Source organism: Meleagris gallopavo, chromosome 8, assembly GCF_905368555.1.
Source record: "Meleagris gallopavo chromosome 8, MGAL_WU_HG_1.1, whole genome shotgun sequence".
NCBI classification, from domain to species: Eukaryota; Metazoa; Chordata; class Aves; order Galliformes; family Phasianidae; genus Meleagris; species Meleagris gallopavo.
In genome coordinates this window covers 345,260-368,878 of record NC_139411.1, presented here as the reverse complement: position 1 = coordinate 368,878, position 23,619 = coordinate 345,260, and the positions used below count along the sequence as shown (strand labels likewise).

General features: G+C 40.4%; 1 protein-coding gene across 1 annotated transcript; it reads right to left on the bottom strand.

Annotated features, from left to right (window-relative positions):
* Positions 1-1,036: 1,036 nt before the first annotated feature.
* On the bottom strand, positions 1,037-3,307 carry LOC146543824 (endogenous retrovirus group FC1 Env polyprotein-like). Its single transcript, XM_085229558.1, is given in 2 exon segments — positions 1,037-2,672; positions 2,675-3,307. Coding segments are annotated over 2 exon segments (1,566 nt in total). The 5' UTR covers positions 3,204-3,307; the 3' UTR covers positions 1,037-1,635.
* Between the last annotated feature and the right edge of the window lie 20,312 nt (positions 3,308-23,619).

Genomic DNA, 23,619 nt, shown 5'->3' with positions numbered 1-23,619 from the left:
GTTTCCCTCAGTCAGGCCATCCCATGGTTACTTTTGCAGTTTTGCAATGCACAGTGACGTGTGACAGAGCTGCTGAAGTCATGCCACGCTCCACCAAAGTTAGAAACAACAGCTTGAGAACTGATACCTCATCTGTAAGAGTAGTGTTATTAACAAAAACATAGGGAGGAAAGAGAGTATGAGGGGCTGTGAAGCTTCTATCTCTGTTGCGTTGTTCAAGAGATAACGACAAAGGGCTGACCAGAATATCCCAATCTGCTGTGACATTTCAGGGAAAGCAGGCTGCGGCTACAGAACCCACAAGATGCTGGCCGACAGAGCTCTGGAACTATAGTGGGCTTGGTATATGCTTCTCAGGTGTGTTCAGACTACGTGCTTGTTCAGCCTGAGGCATTGCTTCTGCGCTTTGTTCCTGAACAGCAGTGCGGTTTTGCAGATCGCTGCCTGCTTGTCATCAAGTTCCCTCCTACTAGTTTGGTTCATGCTTACTTTCATTTGGAGAAACAAGCATAAGAGGCTACTACCCACGTGTGGACCACATACTTCCATGTACTCAATGGGGTCAGGATGTCCTGAATCAGTGACTGCAATAACACAGTTATCCCACAGTAAGAGCATAGCATCCATATGGTATGGTTCATTGGTAGGATGCTCTGGGGCTGTCAACAGCTCCTACAATGTCCTGTTCAGCTGCTTGTGCTAAATTCAGAATGAAACTTCGTATTTACGTTGACTGCAAGCTCTCAGTTAATTCTACTATTCTACTTCTTTTTCCTCGCCTGCTCTGGTTTAGTGCACTTTGTCTCTTTAATTCTGAGACAAAGTAATTTATTGATTTTTTTTTTTTTTTTATCTTGATGAAGGAAAAAAAAAAAAAAAAAGGAAGCAGATTATGAAAGTTTCTAAAAGTCCTCCATATACTTTAACTGATTTTGATGCTTGTGGGATCTTTTTGCTTGTGCTCTTAGGGATAAAATTAAAAAATACCATGTATTAACTGTTGGAAATATCCGAATAATTTTGCCAGGACGGTATCTCTGATAAAAGCAGATTTTATTCGCGATTGCAATGGCGGGCGTCCCGCAAGCAGGAGCGCACCTATGGATACAGCATGACAACTTTTATACCCTTTTTCTCTCCCTTACCTCCCCCTTCTCCCCCGTTTCCCCACTTGCTGAGTACTCCGGGTTCACAATCTTATCAGAGGATTTAATTGGATCGTTATCTGGTGTTCAGTGCTCTTCTTGTCCTATTGATAAGGTGATTTGCTTGGAATTCTTGTTAAACAAAGAGTACGGAGGGGAGGGGAGATGTCCGATCTTCTCCAGGCATTCCCCGTATCATGTAGTGAATTGTCCTTTTAAATTGGCAGAATACTGTTGCAATGTGTGACATATATTCTCAATGTTGGCTATACATATATACATACATATTACTTTAACTTATAGAACTCTAATAAAGTAGTAAGGCCCCTGAAACGAACTATAAAACAAAAACCCCAAACGGTAAAGACCATGAAGTTAACAAAATTCTTATTTTGTTCTGATGCAGAAACAACATTCAATTCTCACAATTCCCCCCTTTTCTTCTTTATACATTGTTGATTTCTGCAAAAAAATTCGTTGTTGTTGTTCTTTAAGGCATTATCGTATACATCTCCTCCTCTGCTTCATTTTCTTCATTCCCCATCTCCCCTAATACCATTATTTTATCCGAGTACGGTGGTGGTTCATTGGGTGTTTGTTTTAATAGTGCTGTCTCAATTAATCGCTGTACCAGTCCTCTCACACAGGGGATAACACAGCACCCGATGGCTACTAAGGCTCCTGCTACTGTAATCAAAGAAGTAAATATTGATATAATTGCCCCTTTCCATTTACCAAACCAGGAGTCCAACCATCCAGTGATAGAGGTATCTATTCCTGAATTCTCTGCCAATTCGTCAGCAAGGGTGGTAAGTCCTTGCAATGCCTTTGTTATTGTGCCATCTGGAGCTGTGTTATTGGGGATAAAGGTGCAACAGCGAGTACCCAACATTACACATACACCTCCTTTTTCTGCTAACATCATATCTAGAGCAATCCTATTTTCCCAGGCCATTCTACTTGTGGCATCTAATTGTTCTGCAATTCCCTTGATGGCACTTTTTGTATAGTTTATAAATCGCTGTTGGTTATAATAGATATAGTTAATCCAATCAACATTTTTGTTAATCGTTACCCACCAAAACAGTGACTCAAATCCCGCAACAATTTGATTTCTTGCCTTAAATTCAACAGGGACACCCCTAGGCACTCCAATTGAATCTATATAGATTGAATCATCAAATGATATTCCTAAGCTTCTTTTATTTCTTCCAGGATTTTTGGAAATTCCTTTTTCAAATGCCAGGGTGAATGGTATAACTAATTGAACAAGTGCACAAGTGCCTGCCCAATTGGATGGGAGAGTGGACCATAAGGCCTTCCCCCCGCAGTACCACCAGAGATCCGCTCTGGGGATTTCTAATCTGGAATAGTTTCCTGACAAATCTTTCGTAACATTCAAAGCCTCACTGCATAGGGAAAAGTTCCCTATTGGCCTGGTAGCCTTCACACCCTGCCGTGAGAGGCAGGCTGTATGGTTACCTATGGCTGTGGAGAATGCAGGAGGGATCCGGACATCTGTATCAGAATTGGAGGGAACAAGAGAGAGAGAGATTTGCAGGTTTCATTTCCCCATGCGGTTTTCTCCTGGTACAGGGCAATTATGCATTGCATCCCCTGGGGATCCTTGGTCCATCCCAGAGAAAAGGGCACCACCTGAGCTATAGGCCATCCAGATGCACAAGCATAGCAATTGCTATGGTTGAGACTCTGGACAGTATACTTAATCCATTCTACCCAGGCATTAACATCTCCATATCCTGTTTCAATTTCAAATGTTTGTCTAAGATCTTTTATCTCTTTAACTGTCACAATTTTGGGGTTTTTAGGAAGATTTTTCACCCCCTCACTAAGTTTTTCCTCATCCTGAACCTTCTGGGTGTCATCCGGGAGTATATCCCATACAGCTATCCGGAATCTCGCTGTTGGATCTTTCCCACGCATGTCTATCCCAAGGCCAAAGGTAGTATTAACAAGATTATCAGCCTTGTTAATTGTTATTGTCACTGGGTTACATTGTAAGGATTGACAGTTTGGTTGTGCAGTCCCTTTAAACATGCTTATTCGATCTTTCAATGTATGTGCCCATGGAGCATCAAATATTCCAGGTATATATGTCCAACCTCGATGGGCAGTTGTCCACCATACATTATTCCATCTGTTACAGGGAATCCCTTATTTATACCCGGTTCAGGACAGAGATATTTATTTTCATTACTCAGTTGTCGTTGAGTACTTAAAACTTCCACAGGCTATTACCTGGCAAGCATCAAATGTAACAGTCTGGGGTACTTCCTTTCTTGTAAGGTTTACCCAAATCTTAACAGGGTATCCCCCTAATCCCCTCTGGAGGTCATCTTTTTCCAAGCCATCACTTGACTAAAGCTTTCCCTGAAATAAATTGTTATCAAGATCAAAACAATAAGTTGGTCCCTCCCCAGCATTGTTGCCAAACCTTAGGTTTTTCTAATAATTACCACAACAGTGAAATTCTTTTTAGGCATTAATTCTATATAAGCTATCTTACCCCCTCCCCCCCAGCTTTCACTTACATATAACAATTTTACTTATTCGAAGGCAAGTTAAAGATTAGTTTAAATGACTTCACAATTTCCTTTTCCTAATTTTTATCTTTAAAGGTTCTTCTGTGACAATTGCTTCCCATGCCTCAGGGCTAGTAGATGCTTTTACCGAGTGTAGTGAGTCCATCCCTTCTCAGCCATCCTCACAGCTGTTTCAGTCGTTAGAAGTACTTGGAATGGTCCTTCCCAGTCAGGCTGTAGTTTTGACTCCTTCCACGTCTGGATCAGGACCCAGTCCCCTCCTTGAAATGGATGAACTGGAAATTCCAGAGGCGGGGTTTGTGCTAATAGTCCTTGGATTCTGAGAGCTGATAAGGAGGAGGATAACCCAAGTATATAGTTTTTAAGAAATGCATCTTTAGTTTCAAATTGTGGTATCTCATTTTTCTTTCCCAGATATGGCAATCCGAACAACATTTCATATGGAGAAACCCCCACATCTTTTCTTGGCGCTGTCCTTATTCGGAGGAGTGCCAAGGGCAAACATTTGGTCCAAGGCAATCGAGTCTCCAAGACTAACTTAGTTAGGTGTCTTTTTATGGTCTGATTCATCCGTTCCACCTTCCCTGATGATGGAGGATGCCAGGGGGTATGAAACTCCCACTTAATCTCTAGAGTGTGCATTAGTTTCTGTAAAACTTGTGATGTAAAATGACTACCTTGATCTGAATCGATGTGCTCTACCACCCCATATCTAGGGATTATTTGTTCCAAAATTACCTTGGTTACTATATTTGCGGTGGCAGATGTTGATGGAAATGCTTCCACCCACCCAGTTAAGTGATCTACTAAAACCAGTAAGTATTTGACTCTTCCCACTTTAGGGAGCTCCATAAAGTCTACTTGAATACTTTGAAAAGGTCGAATCCCCGGCTCCCTTCCCCCTGCAGGTTGACTACGAATGACCTTGTTATTTACCCTCTGGCATATTGCACACCCTCTACAGACTTGTTTAGCCAATGTATATATCCCTGCACATACATATTTCCTCAGTACAGCATCACACATAGCTTGTACTCCCCAGTGACTTCCTTGATGCAAGATATTTAAAATTTCCCTTGTTACTGCCTTGTTTAACAATTCTCTCCCATCTGGGAGGATCCATCTCCCTTCGGATTCTATGGCCCCCAAATTCCTAAAAGTGTCCTTTTCTTTTTCACTGAATACCTGTCCTGGGGAAGGAGGCACCTCAGGCACGAGATAGTTCATGATAATTTTTGAGTGTAAAGCAGCCTCCCGGGCTGTTTTATCTGCTATTCGGTTTCCACGAGCAATAATCGAATTCCCCTTTTGATGTCCTTTTATATGCACTACTGCAACTTCAGTGGGTAACAGTAAATTTTCCAGAATTTGTCTGATCAGTGCCTCATGAACTAATTCCTTTCCTTTACTATTGATTAATCCTTGTTCCTCCCAGATTTTCCCAAAGGTATGTACCACTCCATATGCGTATCTTGAGTCTGTGAATATAGTTCCCTCTTCTCCTTTAAGGAGGTGAAGGGCTCGATTTAAGGCATACAATTCACATGTCTGAGCTGACCAATTATTAGGCAGCTGGCCCATCTCTTTTACTTCTCCTTCTGCCCCCTGCACTACAGCATACCCATTGTATCTTTTGCCATGCACCACCCTTGAAGACCCATCAATGAACAAAAGCTCTCCCTCACCAAGAGGGGTATATCTTGCAGGTCAGGTCTTACCTTTGTCTGATACTCAATTAAATCCAGACAATTATGCTCTATATTTTCCTCTTTTTCTTCCCCTTTCCACAAGAAGGTGGCTGGATTTAGGCAAGATTTAGTAACAAATACTAAATCATTTTTCTCCATTAATATTATTTCATACTTCAGAATTCTAGAGTCAGTTAACCACCTCCCAGCTTTCTGAGTTAAAATGGTCTTCACCTGATGTGGGGTCGTAACCACTAGTTGTCTCCCAAAGGTCAGTTTTCTGCTCTCCTCTACCAGGAGGGCAGTTGCTGCTACAGCTTGGATACACTCTGGCCATCCCCGAGACACTGGATCCAGCAGCTTAGATAGGTAGGCCACCGGTTGGCGTTTATTTCCCCATTCCTGAGTTAGCACTCCCAAGGCTGCCCCTTTATCTACAGTGACAAAGAGTTGGAAGGGTTTATTTAAGGCGGGAAGAGCTAAGACTGGAGCAGTAATTAAGCTTTATTTTAGCTCTTTTATTAATTCTTTTTCCTCAACAGTCCACTCAAGGATGTTGGGCTCTCCATCTAATAATTTAAGATATAATCCTCTGGTTTTCTGAGCATATGACTCTATCCAGAGTCTACAATATCCTACTACTCCTAGGAATTTCCTCAATTCCCTCTTTGTTCCAGGCAAGGGTAGCTCGATAATTCCTTGAATTCTCTCTGGGGTTATTCTGCGCTTTCCCTCAGAGACTAGGTGTCCCAAATACCTAACTTCCTTTTCTACATACTGTAGTTTATCCTTTGACACTCTCAGTCCTTGTTTCCCTAGAAAGTTTAGCAACTCGTTTGTGGCTCTTCTAACTTCTGCTTCTTCTGGCCCTGACAATAAGAGATCATCTACATACTGAAGGAGTAACACTCCTTCTGGTGGCTGAAACTGTTCCAATATTTGTTCCAAAATTTGCCCAAACAAATTTGGTGATTCTGTGAAGCCCTGGGGTAGGACTGTCCATCGATACTGCTGTTTCCGCCCACTTTCAGGATCTTCCCATTCAAAGGCAAATATATCTCTACTTTCATGATCCAGTGGAATAGACCAAAAGGCATCCTTTAAATCTATAACACTAAACCACCTGTTTTCATTTGGGATTTTACTCATCAAGGTATATGGGTTTGGAACCACTGGATGCCTTTTTTTGTATTATTTCATTAATTTTTCTCAAGTCTTGAACTAATCGGTAGGAACCATCAGGTTTACTGACTGGTAAAATGGGGGTATTGAAGGGCGACATACATGGTTCCAACAACCCGTCCCTTAGTAATCCCTGTATTACAGATTTAAGGCCAATACGTCCCTCAAATGGAATTGGATATTGCCTTTGTCTTATAATCTGATATTTTTCTTGTAATTTTACTTTCAAAGGGGTTATTCTTAACCCCCCTCTATTCCCTTCTTTGACCCAGACTACAGGGTCTATTTCTTTCTCATCTGCCTCAGTTAGTATATTCATTGATACAGTAATTCCATCCTGGTAAGTTGCTATTTGAATTCCTATCCAATTAATAATCCAAAATTCAAAAAGTTATTTATTATTTCTTTTATCCTCCTACAATCTTGTATGCTCAAAGGGCATTGCTTTACCCTGGTTGGGCTGGCTCCCATCTTTAACTTAACTTTTATTGGGCTGCATTTTTGGCTCTGCCAGGCTTTCCTGATGCCTGCAATCCTGTGTATACCTGACTTAGGATTTACGTAACTTCTGGGGGTACCAACATTGCTTTTCCCAGTTTATGTTAAAGCCAAACTTTTTCAAAAATTTTCAGTCAATTGCTCTTGCTTGACACTTAGCTCCAATTTTCTCTACTGAATTTAATCTCTACATTCAACTGTTCTAATACGTCATGCCCAAGTAATGGTTTTGGAGAACTTGGCATGTACAAGAATTTATATATTCCTACTTCTTCTCCTAGACTGTATTTAATTGATCCCCTAAAAAAAAGTAAACTTCTCTTGCCAATAACTCCTACAACTACAAAAAAAATCATCTAAAGGTAATAATTCTTGATGTAGCACAGAGTAAGAGGCATCCATATCAGAAAATAAACCTCTTTACCCTGCTTCCCCAAGCTGCTTTTGGTCCAGTGGCGGGGGGGAACTCTCCCTGAGCCCTTCCAGGCTCCCCCTTACCTCTTCTTCTTGGTAAGGACATCCCTGTTGTACCTTTACTCAACTTTGCCTTCCTCAGCCTGTGTTTTTTTTTTTTGTTTGTTTGTTTGTTTGTTTGTTTGTTTTCCCAAACCCTTTTCACTTTCTAGACTTTCATCATCACATACATTACTAACATTATATTTCAGTTTCACCCCCTCCCCTCCCCAGGCTTCCAGTGCTCACACTGGATATCGGGTTTCCGAGATCTCTGCAGATGACGGCTATTCTCACTTTCAATGTCCCGTCCCATCCCCATTCACAAGCAATGCACCCTTTACAGTCACAGCGGGAGGCTCCGGCCCACACCTCTTTCTCCTACTCCGAGTTGTTCTTACAAGCCGCGGTGTGGGGGGGGGGTAGTATGGGGGATGTGTTCTCGTGCCGGCCCAAACTCTAATATCCCAAACTCACTGTTTCCTTAACCTTTTTGCCATTTTTGTTGTTTGTTTTTCCACAATTCCACTCTTTATACCTCAACTACATTTCCACATACCGTTAACAACTCCTTTTCCACATACCATTAAAAATTGCATTTCCACATACCATTAAGACAGTTTGTCCCAGTGCCTTCAAAATCCACAAATCAAACAATACAATTCCTCAACTTCCACAAATACCCAGCACTTGGTCTCATGATTAGAGTACTTAACTATAAAACTGACCCCGTTACTCCATTTATGTTCCCGGTTTCTTATTCAGTATTCTCCCTGGCTCACCAGCAATGTTTTCTCCACTGAGCCAAAATACAACCCAGGGGGTCTTCTCAGTATCACTTTAGACCTCCTTGTATCATAACAGCCTCGTACATGACATATCATAACACAACATAACACTTTCACAACATAAACATTTAACAATCACAAAGACAGTGACAATAATCAATACAATTTATCCTCAGGATCCTTTCTCTCTCTGCCTCCCTCCAGAGCCCAATCTTCCCTCTATATTCCTTTCCCATACTTGCATAGGTGCCCACCTCCTTCTCCAATAAACAACATATCAGTGATAACATCATTTCCATCCATGAATTAGGCCCTAGAAATTGATCTAATTGTTCTGCTACACTTACAGAATCCTCAATTAAGGAATTCTTGAAACTCCTAACTTTTCTTCTCGTAAAAACAACAGACATCAGCATACCCTATTTCCCTTTGACCTAAGGAGACTGCCCTAAGAGGATAAAGTGAAGTATTAGTAAGGTTAGTGTTAGAGAAAGGAAAATTCTCCAGGTCCCATTCACATTGCTCCAACTCCCTCAGTAATACAGTAATAGAATGTGCATCCTCTCTTCAGGACCCTGCACAGATCAGCAGCACGGCCGCTCTCTTACTCTGTAGAGATCACTGCCACTTGCAGTGCTTTTGAAATTGAAGCGGGGGGGAAGTTGTCTAAGGGATCCCATTTATGATCTTTCTGGTTCTCTTTCTTATTTCCTCCCTTTTTGGTCCGGACCTTTTCTCACTAATAACAGACTGGCTTCTTGAATCCAGCAAGCAGCGTAGTCTGATTCCTCCTTTGAAAAGGGGGTTTTATTCTTTACATACGAATTCAGAATCTGACACACCCAACCTTTGTCAGATCCATATTCTGGCCAGAATATTTATTTTCCCTGTATTGGCTCTCTAGGCCATATCTGTATACAATATTTAAGCATCTTTTTCTTATCCTTGTCCCTGGTCTTGGGACCGTCTTTCCAATTCTGAAACATTTTCGTAAGGGGCTTCTTTTAGGCACAAACCAGGGGACCTTTTTTTTCCCCTGCTCTCGGGAGCTCCTATTCCCCATCCCTCCGGAGTGCTACTGTGAACTACCCAGCCCACAGGTCACCACATTCCGACTCTCGGATTTAGGGCCAATCCCTCCGGAGTACCTTACTCCGATTCTCGGATTCAAATAGGGGTGTACTGCTGCCACTTCGTCAAGTGCACAGGGTACCGTACACCAACAGCTCCCTCCCGAGACTCTTCCTTCCACCAACACAGCCGCTTCGTCCGTCCCTGGCCGTGCCCCTCGCGGGACAACGGAACCGCAGGTCGGGACTCCGCACTCGCTTCGCACTGAAGTGCGTCTCACACATACACACACTCAAGAGTCTCAACCGACCCCCAAGGCAAGAATTAAACTCTCTTACCTTGGTCCGTGCACGAAGTTACCGGGTCGCAATGGCCAACACCCGTGCCTACCTGCCCCTTGGCTTTTACAGAATCCGTCCTTTATCTAACAGTCTCGGTTTCTTATCGGCCGTCCCAAGGAGTCACCTCACCACCCAGACAGGACCGCTGAAATCAGCGGGGTGCACCTATCCTGTCCAGAGCAGTAGGGAGACACCCAAAGAGGCAATAATAATCCCGGACGAGCCCCCAAATTGTTGGAAATATCCGAATAATTTTGCCAGGACGGTATCTCTGATAAAAGCAGATTTTATTCGCGATTGCAATGGCGGGCGTCCCGCAAGCAGGAGCGCACCTATGGATACAGCATGACAACTTTTATACCCTTTTTCTCTCCCTTACCTCCCCCTTCTCCCCCGTTTCCCCACTTGCTGGGTACTCCGGGTTCACAATCTTATTAGTGGATTTAATTGGATCGTTATCTGGTGTTCAGTGCTCTTCTTGTCCTATTGATAAGGTGATTTGCTTGGAATTCTTGTTAAACAAAGAGTACGGAGGGGAGGGGAGATGTCCGATCTTCTCCAGGCATTCCCCGTATCATGTAGTGAATTGTCCTTTTAAATTGGCAGAATACTGTTGCAATGTGTGACATATATTCTCAATGTTGGCTATACATATATACATACATATTACTTTAACTTATAGAACTCTAATAAAGTAGTAAGGTCCCTGAAACGAACTATAAAACAAAAACCCCAAACGGTAAAGACCATGAAGTTAACAAAATTCTTATTTTGTTCTGATGCAGAAACAACATTCAATTCTCACATTAACAATGTTACACTTCTTCACCTCAGTGCAAATTGACCTTCAGTTTACATGAAGCAGCAGGCACTGTGTCCTTGCTTGTAAGTCACGTAAGTTTTATATGAGCTGTGCTGCGAGCTCACTAGCTAATAGAAATAGGTATATAAAAATAGACAGAGAAGTCAGAAAGGAGAAGGACCTTCAGATTAGCAGTGCTATTTGACATCGTGTATCCTTCCTCCCCAAGTTCTCCTTGATCCATACTCACGTAGTGGATGTATAATCTCTATTTCTAGTCTCTAGTCATATGTCCTTTTTCAGGAGTCCTTGGTGCATATCCATATCCCTGTATTTCTATTATTCTATGAAATGTTGGGTAGAATTCTCTATTGTAGGACCTCAGGAGGGACACACACCCTGGGGTGCATGGGGAACAGCAGCCCCACGCAGATCATTTCCAGGTTCATTTCAGGGCTGTTGCCTCTCCCCCAGCAGTCTTGGAACACATAGCAGCTGCAGCCCCAAGAGGCTATCCATGTCATTGTCCTGTCTTCTCAGCAAGGTCTGAAATTGCTTGTTACTTGCTTTAGAGAGTGCATATAGGGAACATGAAAGCTGAAGAAGGAATTGCGTAGCAAGTTTTAGGCATCTAGGGAATTAAGCAAGGTATAGCAGGCGTTGTTACAGTTTTGCAACTTGTGACTCAGCCTATTCTGTCAAAGAAAATCGCATGTGGCTCTTGACTACTGTTGGCAGTGTGTTTTGGGAGAGGTCATCTCCAAACCATGCATCCTTCGAGACAAAAAGATTGTGATGATGAATTAATGGAGGAGCAGACCTGCAGGAGATAGATAATACTCGTACACAAAGCGTGCCCCTGAGTGGCTGCTTGTGCTTAGCAAGTGTTTATTGCCAGGATTACACTTAGCACCTTGTTTGGCTAAGTTGTGACCACAGTATGTAGGAAGAAGTCTCCCTAATTCCCCACTGTTGTAACACTTTCTAATAAGGAATTTGACATGAAAATGTTGCAATGGTAGTATAGGTAAGGTTCAGAACAGTGCCTAAAATTACTTGTGTTGCGTATAAACCCTTCATCAATCCATTTAAGTGGTTGGACTTGTGGGATGGATATGTTTGCTAACTCTATGACTAACAGCCAGTGTTCAGGCAGTGATAAACCTTGAACTGATTGCTCCTTCACCATTGAAAAACCTTCTGGCAGATAACAACAAAATGGCATCAGATGCCGAACAAGAACAGACATCAGTCTGATAAGATGAGGGATCCACAATCCACATGCAAGATCTAATTACAGTTTGCATCTTTCTCTAGGAGGGTGCTGCTGGCTACTGCTCCTGAATATCAAACACAACAAGACAGAGAAAGACTTTTCATGCGCTTGTGTTTGGCTAAAGGCTTTTCGTCCTTTCCCAAATAAACTTTCATGCAATGCATTAAGGGCATCTGGAGGTGAGTGGGAGTATCTATTGTTAGGAGAGAAACATCACGTTAACCCAAACTACTGTACTTCGAGCGTAATACCAGCCTAGATTTCTTAATTGACTTGTGTGTCATCAAGCTCATGGAGAAGTTGCCTCTGATGTAATGAAAAAGAAGGATGAAGTAATTCCCCACACCAAAACAAAACAGAAAAAGCCATGAAAAATCAGGACTTTAGCACTAAGGAGTCTGTGAAATCAAATGGAGATATAGAGCTCCCCACTGTTGTGCCTAGAATGAAAATTTCAGCAGAAGCTAAGGTATCTTCTACAGAGCTGGTCAGGGATCTTCCATGAGGAAGTACTTAACTAAGATACTGCTTGGGCTTATAGCATATAAGGGCTACCATGCTCTTAATAGAACAATCTTTTCTTTCAAATCTGTAATAAGAAACCTCTGCTTAATGTGTATGTTTTCATAAGAGTTAGTAATGTCTCTAGATTAAAAAAATAAATATTTTGCCTTTATATTAAAAGAAGATGAAGTATCCTAACTACAGCTCTTTAGGTAAATTGAATTTGGGAGCGTGTACCCGAATAAAGAAGACAACATAGCAGAACGGACAGTATGTTAATAGATATAGAAATAAAAATAAAATAAATATAGAAGATGATGTATGGAGGAGTGTGAAATATTTTTATGCAAGTTTTTCATATTTCTAGGGAAAAAAATTCTGTCTTGGTTGCAAGATTCATGTTCTTGAATCTGGACAATTTTTATGCTTTTAGGTATTTTGTGGTAACTGCTATTTTAAGTGCTGCATTATAATATATAAATAAACATGGAGCTATAAATGCCACATGCGTATCTGTTTGTTGGCTCATCATCTAATTTGAAATAGAAACTACCTTGTGTGCATTTTGTTTGGATGATTGTTTGATTTTTGATTCATTCTCAATGAGAAAAACTCATACCTGGTTTCAAAAAAGATGTTTGTAATTGCTTATACACAACTGCTTTACTTTTTTTCTAGCAATTGAATAAATTGTTATTTACAGATCATGCCTTAACTTTCTGACAAGTCTCCAGGCCTTGCTTTAGGACTTTCTGGGGTATCAGTTCATGCCCCTTTGGTGTGTTTTGGCTAGTTCTATAATTTTCATGCCTCTTGAGTAGCTTTTAGCTTTTCTATTTTTTCCATCTTGTTCCATCTTGGAGTGTCAGCTTATGATCTACCTTTGGGAAAAGCCACACTTTGTCCTGTGCCCGTCAAATGGTAGTACATCTCAAGACTTTGCAGGACAGCAGGTAGCTGGGCGTTCAGCCGAAGCACTGTCTTCATTAAGCTATAAAGTAGCCAAAAAGTGTGCCTTTGCAACAGCTTTTTCAGAGAAATTATCGCCAATGATCAGTGATGAATCTTTCTGTATAGATGGGTAATGTAGAGGTCTCATAAGACTCCTGACCTGATAATATTTACTCTGCAATACAATTGAGGCATCAGCTGAAGAACTTGGCCCATTACAAAAGCTGAAATGTTCTGTTCCACCGGTTCTTTCAGAAGAGAGGCTATAACGGTCTCATTAAAGGATCTACTGTGAGATGGTATTGTTAGACTCCCCTAGCTTGTGGGACTACAATTGCTCAAGGCCACTGGAGTTGTTCTTAAGCTGTTTTTAATTAGATCAAAGCAAATCTATTTCTACTATGCTAAAATTCCCACAGTAACTCTCAGAATGCAACTGCCAGGATGGCCCCCTGCCTTGTGCTGCTTAGGCTGCACTGTGCCTGCTGTCAGGCTTCAGCTTCTACACGTTGCACTGCATGCTGTTTTCCAGTGATATTTTGCTGGCTTTGACCTGGCTTCCCCTCATTTTTTCTTTTTTTTTTTTTTTTTCTCATCCTCTTTCATCATCCTTTTTCAAGGACATCTGACCTTTCACGTGGCTCAGCCACTCTGGTTTTGCATATTAATTGCTCTACTTGGAAGCATCAAACGGAACCTGGCATACTGACTGCCTTTAAAGAGGAAGGTGTGATATTTCTACAGGTTTCATCTAAGTTTATTTTTTCTTCTCTCTGTCAAGTCTGATTTATTGACTGGTCAAGAGGCTATTTTAAGCACACAAAATACAAATAATTTACGTTAATACTAGAATATTAACTCACCGCTGTTGAGGTCACAGACACAACCAGAAGAAAAAGCAGAGTATGGTTACGACTAGGACTTTTGTGTGTTTGGTTCAGACTGTGGGATATAATGACCCAAAGGAGATGAACAAAGGGTTAGATGCAAAATCAAGGTCTCCCAGACAGTGGAATATAGATGTGCAATTAGGCTGTGTACTAACCAAACTGTTTCCTATGCCTTGCAAAACGTCATTAGAACAAATATACAGAATTAAGAGCAATAATAATGAGGCCTGTGCTTAATGTGCTGCCTTCACATCTGCAGTGCTCGAGCTCTCTACAGGGAAAATACTCTGTGAACAGAAGGAAAAAAATGCATACAATTGCCTGTACACAAATTTATTAATTAAATGGGAAAAGCCACGGCACCAAGTCTGTCTGTAAATAGAAATTGAACGTAATTTATGTGACCTCAAAACCAAGGAGGCTTGCCAAGAGTAAGTGTCCTGAAATGGAATTCAACTTTGGAGAAAATACTTTGAGCTGGTGAGCTGTCAGCATGATCTACAAAGGCTGCTCTGAAAGTAATGCTTCTTATTTTCTTACGTAGACCCACGACATCAGAGGCAGATGTTAGTGGTATAGCAGTAGAAGTTAAACCTTCCTGACAATATTCCCTTATGCCTTGTTACTGTGTGATAGATGGCAGCAGAGGGGCAGTCTGACAGAATGGTGTCTGACATGGAAGTGTATATGAAGCAGAGGTGTGGAATTGAATTTGTCCATGTGGAAAAAGTGACTATTGACAGTCATCAATGTTTGCTAAACATTTATGGAAAAGTAGGTTTGATCCCAGTGAGGCGGTGGGTGATGCATTTTGGCAGTGATGAATGACAGTGGGTCAGCTCTGCTGGTGCAGGTTTTGTATGGTATGCAAGCTCGTGTTTATTGCTGGTAAAAAATGCATTGTCAGTGATGGTGACTATGCTGAAAACAGTGTTTTGTAGCTGAGAATTTGTTCTAGCGAGTAGTGTTATTGTCTTCTTTGTACCTGTTGTAGTTTCTATTGAAATAAATAGGAGGCGTTACTTTGTGAGCAACCAGTGTAGATGAAAGGGAATGGTCTTACCAGCCTTCTGCAAGGTGTGTGTGTGTGTGTGTGTGTGTTTAGGGAACAGAATACACATGCCTTCCAATATTCAGAAATGTGCTGAAATGGAAGGCTATAGTGAAGCTGCTATCTTTGCTTACTGTTTTTTTTTTCATTCTTTTTTCTTTTCTTCTTCTATAAATATATAATGTGAAGAGAATGTAAGACAGGTTATTATATCTGTTACTTGGGGACAGGCTCATAAAAATCATTAAGACTGTCTTGAATTGAAAATAATTAGGTATTTTAGAATAACTTTATTATTTCAGTGGATGCAATGTTTGGTTTTTCTTGAGTTACAGGGAAAAGACAGAAAAGAGGCACTTGGAGTTTTGTGGTCAGGAGCAGAGTAACTGAATGACCATTGTAATTTTTCCTTTCCACTAGCTAGCAGCAAATAACCAATTGCATTTAGATATTGTCTAAATTAAATCAGTGCACACTCTTTATGATATTAGTTTAAAAGTTGACAATTCTATTATTTCATCTTTCAGAAAATTCTGGCATTTCCCTTTATCAGAGAAGGCTTGTTTCATATATATATATATATATATGTGTGTGTGTGTGTGTGTATAAATATATATATAAATATATATGTATGTATGTATTTAGCTGGCGTATGTTAAGCAGAACACACTAAGGTACAACTACCCAAACAGCTGCTCTCCAGACAGGTGGAGACTCTTGAACCTTCTCTTGCAAAGCAAAGGAATGTTAAGAAGGCAAATAAAACAACATTGTTCCCAGAATTTTGCTTTCAGCATCTGTGTTTCAGATGTTCTAGAGAGGATGATACCGATGAAAGGCAGCATGATCAGCCAGGCAGTCAAAGCAAGGCTTTGAGACTTTCCTGAGGTGATGTATGTCAGTGGCAAAAGTTCAAAGATGTTGGAGACAGACAGGCAGGCAATGGTTTTTTGGTCTCCTGAAACATACTGTGGAATTAATATTAAAATTATTATTGGAGTTTAGTTGTATATCAATTTCATACATAAGAAGCAACTGTGAATTCATAATCATTTATGCCTATATTTACTTAGATGATGTTGTCTAGCATGACAATTGGAGAGATGACAGAATAGTGGGTAAGGCAGGTTTCTCAGCTATAAAACTATAACACTGTGATGATGTCTCTGTCTCAAAATGTCACCAGTAGTATAGTCCTTTGCAGCAGATGCAAACAAATTAGCTTTTACTAGGCCTTGTACTTGAAAAAAAGCGATTATTTTGGATTCTGACTTTCCCCAGATTTTTTTTTTTTTTAATTTACAGACAATCAGAATTTAAAAACAAAACCCCAAACACCCTTATTTGAAAACCAGTAATTCAAAAAATAGTTTTTTGGTGAAACTGAAGGCTAAACTTGCAGGATGGCCTCTTACTGGTTTAAGTTTTCACTCATTGCAGCAGATTTTAGCAGTTATTTTCTTCCAGATGCTTCATTACTTCAATAGCTGAAGTTGAAATTCTTTAATGTGCTATTAATTTAACATTTAATTATATTTAAAATGTTTCTGAAATCACATAATATTTTAAAACCAATTCTTCCTTTAGCTGAAATACTCTGCCAATTTATTTCAGCTCAAGCTTTGGAAGTGAACTGTTTTAAGATGTTGTTTTGATGCTCTCTGATCTGATGCTTTCACTAGGAGGAACAAGATGAAAATTTTTCCATTCCTTTACCAATGAAGTCAGATAACGAGTTTTAGTCATAACTACTTGGAGATTAAAGACTTGCTGTCTTCCTTCTCAGTACTGAGTGAACCAGTTTGCTGCCAGACTTGTTTTTCTTTTTCCATCCTAGGCATTAATTGCTTCTGTATTTAAATGTGTGTGGTGCCTGCACTTCCCATAGAGCACGTTCCTTTGCTCTCTAGTTTACATGTTATGCTTTAAATAGAAGTGATGTTTCTGTGAGTTTACATTGCTTTTGTTTGTGTCAGCATACTCTTCCACGTGCCACAATGAAAATTAGGCTCCTAAATCTGATACAAAATGAAAAGTTAATATATTCCTCTAGACGTTTTTCAAATTTGAGATGCCAAATCCTCCTCTCCCTGACTCTCGATTAACCTCCTTTCAGCCTTTTATTAGATTTGTTGTCGTGCTTTTAAGCGAGCTGTTAGATTTGCAGTTAAATGGATTCACTTGGGTGATGTGTTCTGTCAAATGCTGTGTCTTGATGTCATTGCTGCTCTTCTGCCAAGTGGCAGCTTTCTCGTATGTCAGGTTTGTGAGGGAAATTACAGCAGAGCAAAACAGGTTTTGGTGGTGAGAGCTGGGAAATGCTTCTCTCAGAGCACAGTGCAACCCTCTGTGCCTTCATGACAGTGTTCTCCTTGACCTGAAGAAATTAATACTGGATTTGGGTTCAGACTATACAGATTTCTGACTTTTCCACATTAGAGATGAAGGATTGCTGAGTCAAATGAAACAAGTTGGATTTTTATTTTGGTTAGCTTGGACTTTGAGTTGTGCATGTTGTTCTGTTTTTAGTTTCTTTAGGAGATTTCTTGTTTTTGTTTTTTTGTTTTTTTGTTTGTTTGTTTGTTTGTTTGCTTTGTTTTGATTTTTTTTTTTCGCAGTATGCTGCTCACTCAGCCCAGCCCTAAGTGGGCCTGTGTGCTCCAGAGCAGATGTGCACCTGGAGGCATTTGGCCTTCCTAGCCTTTTCTTCTCTTTTTCATTGCTGGGTTAGTGTTTTTCCTCTTGGCAGACTGTCACACCAAACAAATGTGCAGATTTAACACACAAAGCCTGTGCATTTAGCTCTGCTTCCTCAGCTGTCAGTGGGCAAGCAGGAACAAGAAGACAAACTACAGCAGAACTTAGTGTTTTCTGGCTTCCACTTCAGTTCTGGTGTCCTGCTTAGACTGGCTCTTATAGGTTGCAGTAAATGAATGTTGATCTAATAATAAATTTAGGAAGCCACAAATCTTAGGAATTAGGTTCATATGACTAATTCAGGGTTTAGTTCTCTCATGCTGATTCTGGTCAATCGTACTCTCATATCTACCTAGGCTTTCTCCCAACTGATTCTGTAATACAAAATAATCTCATGGTAAGTGGTCCACAAGTGCCTAATTAGGCTGTATGCCAAAAGCATGTTCTGCGGATAATTAAATATGCCAGCTTAATGCTGTAGGAGTGACTTAGCCATGTTAAGCCACTGGGATGGCATTTCTGAAGAAAAGATGCAGAAGAAAGTATGTATTCTTATGTACCATTGCAGTTCTGGCTGTTGTTTGTGATTTGTAGTAAAATCTTGAAATTTGAAGAATCCTTGAGCTTCCATCAAGCATATATTCCCGTTCACTACATCAGCAGTACTTGTGGTTAACAGCAAAGTGCAGTTCCCTTCTAGCTGCAAGGTTAAGGCTTGGTTTGTTTCTGTAAATTCATTCTTAGGCAAGAGAGGACTCAACTGCTCAACTTGATGAGTTTTCCAAGAACATGGGATCACTTTGGAGCTGTGATCACATGCAGCTTTAATTCCAGTGATGCTTCCTGGCCTTCGCTAAAAAAAAAAAAAGAAAAAAGTAGTGCACAGTCCAGTACAATATAGACCCAGAGTGAAATAATGTATTATTTCCTTAAGGCAGGGAAATATCAGTATAGATCACATACCTGAAAAGTAGAGTGAATAACAAGATGCCTGTTCTGTACCAAGTTTTGAATATTTTTAAGGCTTCTGGATATTTCAGTTTGTTTCCTTCGACACTGTTGATTTTTAGGGAGAGTTTTTCTACGTTCATTTAAATCTGCAGTGGGAAGAGAGCTCCATGTGCATTATGTTTCACATTGTAGCTGCACTGCCTACAGCACAGTTCAGCTGACAAAATACTATCCCATATTATGGCAAACTTAATTGATGATGTAACAAGTACTCGATTTAAACTGACAAAATTGGTTGCTTTTTTTCCAGCATTTGCTGGTGCACAGCTACATAATTTTATCTGCCTCACGGTTTGTCTCGGTGTGGCTCATTTTCACCTCCTGAACCTGCATGGCTTTCTATTTGTGACATCCAAATTAGTTGCCATGGAAATGATTGCAGCATTAGGAATGGAGAGGGCTAGGCAGCAACAGCAGGAACAGAGCATCTCTTAGATGGGAGAAAAAAAAGATTGTATATAAGTGGATATGCTTAGTGATAAGCAAGGAAGAAAAAATACTTGAAATTTAAGGTGTAAGGAGCATTATGGTTGACAAATGTCTATGTTTGCATTTGGGTACCTGCACCTTATGCTCTTGATGCATTGTATATATGTAGCTGTTTGTCTGATGTCACAATTTCTAGTGAGTGTGTCCTTGGTATTTGTGGAGACTAAGCGCCAGCTTTAGTGAGACAGGTGGTAGAATCAGCTGCAGGAGGGGAAGGAAGGTCTTGCGTGAAGCAGCTGTAAGAAGAAAGGCTGGGAGGTCGTCTTTGCTGGCTGGAAACATGATTCAGCCCACATTTCCTGAATGCTATGCAACAATAACCACTCTATGACAAAATGCAGTTAGAGAAGCCTGGAGGGCTGGTTCTGTGTTGCTGTACTTGCTGTTTTTCCCTTGGTTTAAGAAGGAGGTGACCTGGGATATTTTAAGGCTTGTTCTTCTGATTAGGATAAGTATGAATAAAACCTGTGGTGGTATTGTCAGGAATAGGTTGGGCTGGCTTTTTGTAACAACACTGATTTTTCCAACAGATCTAGGAGCATCTTTCTGTCAAATGTAGTTTTTGTTCTGCATGTTTACAGTATTTCTAGCTACATATCTATATCCATGCTGATGGTAGGCTGACAGTCTTTTTGCACATGGGGTTAGAGAGAATGCTTGGTTGATTCCGTTATGTGGCTATTGATAAGTAAAAGGGCAAAGTAGACTAAATTACAGTTAATGCAAGGGACAGTATTTATATCTGTAATTGCTCTTTGCTAGACATAACTCAAATCTGGGAGTTTGATAGAGTATTTATAGATACCTATTTTCTCACCATGGGAAAAAAAATAGGAAAAAAAAATGGTATTCTAATAAATCATAGAAATACTGAAAAAAGAGTAAAGGAAGAAATAGAGCCAATCTGATTTCTTCTTACTCATTCCTTTTTTGAAAAGTAAACAGTTGTAGTAATTGCAGTATACTTTGACTAGGCTGTACAAGAAAGGGAATAATTTAATGTCTTTTTGATCTCTTTGCAAATGGTCAGGTACAAGCTATCAGCACCAGCCTTAATGTCTATGTTGCTGCTGATAAAGAAACATACTTACAAGGCCAATACTTGAAAAATGCAAGTTGAACAGGATTCATAATGGGAAACTCTCAGGATTTTGTCAAGGTTTTGACTCTAAAGAGCACGTAATGGTTTATATGACCTTTGCTATGTGGTGGTTACTGAAAGAAGTTAGGACTTATATTTTTATCTTCCTTGATGTGTATAAGCAATAACGACATTAGTTAAAAGAAAGGGTGACTGAAGGTCTAGAATTTTGTCATCTTTGTCTAAACAATTGTAATAACTTTGATTATATATGCATGTGCATATATACTCATATCATATACTCACATCATATGCTTACTGAGATTTGAAAGACTGCTGTGTTGTGCTTATTTCTCTCTCATTAGAGCCAATTTTCAAATGGAAGTAGTTCCTTCAAGTGGTTCTAACATACCAGTAAATGTTTAGTTCGCTTCTGTTCCTGTAAGCAGTCAGTGGCCAATTCCCTGATAAGTTATTTGTGACAAATTTCGGTATGTGTCAACTGCATTCAGTATAGACATAGCCTCCACTGCTGAAGCAGCTAGAGAAGACCTGTGTTGTCATCTCCAAGGAGTCCTATCTTTCACTGGGGCCAGATTTGTGTTCAGTGGCTTGAGAAAAGCCAAAGAGTCTGATTAGTGAAATAAAATTGGGAAAAACATGCCTAAGCTCTTATTTTGACTTTGCTATAGGAGCTAGGCACATATTTATTGCCTAAAGTCTTCTTGTTACTGTTTCCAAGCTTAAAACTGACTATACAGTGGCTTGAACCCAATTTCAGACAACAATGATGTTGCTGGGCTGAAGAACTGGACTTGGGGATTAGACGTGTGTTAGGATCACTGCTTGAATGAGAAGCAATAACATTACCAAACTAAGCAAATCAAAGCCTGCTGCAAACATAATGTAAACTTAACAGACATGAAAACCAAGGCTAAGACATGACATTTTTTCAGTGGGGTATGTGTAGGAGTAAGTTTATGTAAAACTTCTGTCTCTTGCTCAAAACAAGGCAGGAAGTTTTTGTATTTATTTATTTTTTTCCCCGTTTGATTACAGTCAGTGCTACTGAGCAGGGACTCGGTATCACAATTTCATTTGCACATTTTGAAATTGACAAAGCTGAAGAACTCACCAGCAAACAGTAAGTTTTCAGTGCTCACGTATGATATTCTGAAGCATTAAAAGTGTAAGACTCATTGTAAATGAGTGTAAGAAAAAAAAAATTGAGTGTAAGACTCATTGCCCATCCCTATTCTTCAAATGTGGCTGATGCAGGTGGGCAGCCTCTCTACTCTGTGAAATCAGGAGACATCCGCTCTGCCTCAAACCAGGACTAGGGCATCAGGAAGCAAGGGCCCCGTGCTTGCTGTCTGGTTAGAACGAATCTGCTACTTACACAATGCGTAACAAGGAACAGTGCTAAGGTTAACAGGATTCTTCACCTCTAGGATTTCAGTGTATAGAAAGAGAACTGGAAGTTGAGCTGGATGTTTAGCACTGGTTGATCCAGGTGGAGAGGAGGAAGGCTCAGGAGGACAGGAGCTCAGGAGCCTGAAGTGTGCACAGACACACGGGGTGTGTTTTATGTTTGTTTTTAGCTCGATGCAGAGAATGTTGCCACAGCTGTGTGTGACAGTGACTTCACATTTCTACCAAAAAAATGCTAAAATACCTAAGAAAGTGGTGTATGCTTCTACAATGCCACTACCTGCACCCCAGCCCACAGAACAGCACCTTTTTCCTGTGTAATAGGACGCAGGGAAGTCAGCAAGCTAATATCCTTCCTGAGATTCCTCTGACATGTAGTTCTGTTGCTTCAGCGTGACAGTGGCTTTGGCTGCAACTCAAGAGCAGAGGGAAAGCTCCTGCCGTCCTGTCTGCCCTCACCACAGGACAAGCTGTCTCTGTTCTTCTTCTGCCTGGGCAAAGCTCTTGCCAAGATGTCAGTGCCCACTGTGACAGCAGGCTTTAGCCTTTCTGCAATTAGAATATCTTATTCAGGAAACAGCCTCAGGCTTCCTGAAATAACTTCACACAGACTCTGAAAGAGCCCTGAGGTTTTTGGACCTATCAGTACAAGGCACTGACTTTGAGATATTGCCCTTTATTTTGTTACCTCTAGTCAATGAGAGCTGTGGTGTCCTTGTATCCCTGCTACTGTTCAGTTTTATTGTAGGCTTGCTTCAGTACTTTCACAGGGCAGATAAAGCCTTAGCTCTGTCTATGACAGCGAACACTAAATTTCATGTTTACTCAGTCCAGCTTGCTCCCGTGAACACTTTCATTCTTCTGAGGCTCATAATCTCTATTTTCTCTGGCTTTTAACAACATCCTAAACAGTAAAGATGTTGCAGGCAGAAGTCTTAGCTAAAAAATAATTTGAATCAGTGTCCGGTTTGAAACCCTAAGCCTGAAAAAACTCCACTTTTGCAGGCAGTAATAAACAACTTCAGTCCATGAAGTTCAACAGCATGATATAAACATGATATAAAAAGCATGGTTGTATCTACTGCTACCTATGAATTTTTATGGAAAAGCAGAGAATTAGTATGCTGTAGGACAGCCTCTTTCAGCAAATAGCTGAAGAACTGGGGAGGCTGGTGCTACGTTCTGTGCTGTGAGAAGAGGATACCTGATAATTGTAGCCTATACATTCATCAGGATACTGATTTAAAACACAGCTTTTCATCTTCTGCTTTATTATTACTAGAGTGCTATAGTGAAGATGACATTCTGAACTTGCTCCAGATTTCAGTGGTTTCAGTGAGGTTTCTTCCTTTCAGCAGCAGTAGGTCATGATGGAGTTAAGTCATCTTTGGCCAAAGACCTGCCCTGAGCTTTTTGAATGGTAGCAGAGCAAGAGTTGTCATTAGACTTTCTCAGTAGATACTTCCTTATTCAGTTCTATGAGGTGAGGTGCTACATGACTTCAAGTTTAACGATATTGTCAGATACAGTAGTATGGCTGATTTGTACTTTGAACTTACAAACCATTCCAGAAAAGTCTGCGTGAGTGTGATTAGCAAAAGTTGCCGCAAATACATATGGGCTTTAAAGGATGGTGCTTTCATGAGTACCTTATGTACTTTATGTCTTTTGATACAAGATGAGGAACTTCTGGAAGAATCTTTAAT